Source organism: Aplysia californica, unplaced genomic scaffold (genome assembly GCF_000002075.1).
Source record: "Aplysia californica isolate F4 #8 unplaced genomic scaffold, AplCal3.0 scaffold00695, whole genome shotgun sequence".
NCBI classification, from domain to species: Eukaryota; Metazoa; Mollusca; class Gastropoda; order Aplysiida; family Aplysiidae; genus Aplysia; species Aplysia californica.
In genome coordinates, this window is record NW_004797965.1 from 317,248 (window position 1) to 319,219 (window position 1,972).

Below are 1,972 nucleotides of genomic sequence, written 5' to 3' on the forward strand. Positions count from 1 at the left end.
ATGGGAGTGTAAAACATCAACAATCCATCAGGCGTAGAACATCATCTGTGATCATCCAGTGCCAGATCTGCGACAGACATCGACGATCATGGTTCACATTTCATTCCTTTGCTCAGATGCTCTTAAAAAAGCTATGTTTCTCTGATCTTTCCCCGTTACCCATTTGTTTAGGTTCCCTAAGTAGGTTGCTCTGTCAGGACCTACCCTTGCCTGGTTCGTTTGCCTTCAATTTTGCCAGTGAGCACTAGTTGTTCCAAACCTTTGTCTATTCAGGTGTCCCAAATAAACAATCCAACTATTTACAATCTTGCGTGTTCCTCAGTTTGCAGGCAGTACGGGCCTAAATTGCGTCGATGTGAGCGTAAAACATGAACAATCAGTCAATTCACGATCTCGTGTGTGTTCCTGAGTTTACGGGCAGTACGGGCCTAAATTGCGTCAATGGGAGCGTAAAACATTAACAATCCGTCAATTCACGATCTTGTGTGTGTTCCTCAGTTTGCCGGCGGCGGGGGTCTCCCCAACTACTCGTGCGACTGCTCCGCCAGTGGCTCGGCCACACTGACCGGTCCACCCCTGATAGTCAAGAAGATGGCCGGGGAGCTGCAGCTGACCGCCCGGATAGAGATTGTGGTAAGTCCTTTTTTTTTTTTCCCCCAGAACTGACCTGTGGCTTGTGATGGTAAGCTATCATATGATGGTAAACCATCTGAACCCATAAGATAAGTAAACCGACCCAAAGGTATTTATTTTCACTGTAAGGCTGGCGCCCTGGGGACTAATTACTAGGGCTTGGATTACAGGCGTAATTTGATACCCGGGTTATGAAAAAAATTCCCGAGTACCTGTCTTGTAACGCACATCTAATCTTCGGTATTTATATGACCTATGTCGCAAGCCCAGTAATACACTTACTGCAACAACAAGGACTTGATTCATCCAAATGTCAGCTGAAGTCATTTCTGTTTTTAAATTAATAAGATGAATATTTTTAGGGATTTTCTATTGGTCTGAATACCGCATTTTATGTAACTGTTGTACATTGTATTGTAAAAGTGCTCAGATCCTGTGTACTTTAGTCGGGGTTGAGCCCTATGTAAATGTCATTTATCACCATCTCCTTAGGGCATGAAGACAGTCAAGCCAGTGGAGAGGGTGGTCTGGCTCAAGCCCAGCGGCCGTGTCTCCCAGCTTCAGCTCTTCTGCTCGCTCAACGGCAAAGAGACGGAGATAAAATCTGGGCAGGCTCTGGAGATGGAGGCGGGATCTGTGCTGGAGAATATCAGTGAGTTGAAACTTTTATTGGATTTTAACTCTTTAAACCTTGAGTTTTTTCCACGGTTTCCCAGAGATTTTTCTACGGTAACGTAAAGTTGACACATTTTACCAGTGTCCGTGTGAAGTGGTTAAGTGCTTCGCTGTCACACGAAAAAAGACCTGAATTCGGTCCTGATTTGGGAGAATTTTTATTGAATATCTCAGTTTTTCTGCAAGGACATTGTATCCCTCTCTTCCTTGGTTGAATCCCCATCCTATATATACATGATCTAATTTGAGTCAGTGGGGCATAAACAACTCCAAAAAAACCCAAACCCAAACAAAAAAACCAACAAAAACTGGTCACATTTCACCGAAATGACCAAATTGTGTTGATAGCACTACTGAATAAATGTGAGGCAGTGTCGTGAAATCAGGTGCTCGTCAAAATAATCAAATCAAAGAATTTATCATTTTCCTGACCGTGGAGCTATTTTTTTCAAATTTTTTTTTCTGGCCTTTTATATTAATTTAAAAACATATTTCTGTGTGGACTTTACTGAAAAACATTGATGAAAGGCACAAATAATGTAAGTTTTCAGTTTCCACGGATTATCAAGCTATGGAAATAACCAGACTTTGGCTGCTTTTTCTTTCCTCATCCTTACTATCGTCATTTTGCCTCTACTTCTTTTTTATGTTTGTCGCTCTCTTG

The 1,972-nt window shown here is 42.2% G+C and overlaps 1 protein-coding gene across 1 annotated transcript in view; it reads left to right on the forward strand.

Moving 5' to 3' along the window:
- The window catches only part of LOC101858970 (structural maintenance of chromosomes flexible hinge domain-containing protein 1), a gene marked incomplete in the record, with an annotated part of 79,135 nt that overhangs the window by 28,647 nt on the left and 48,516 nt on the right, over positions 1-1,972 (forward strand). The window contains 2 exon segments of the mRNA XM_035972443.1: positions 499-633; positions 1,126-1,285. Of these exon segments, the coding sequence (XP_035828336.1) occupies positions 499-633; positions 1,126-1,285 (295 nt within the window).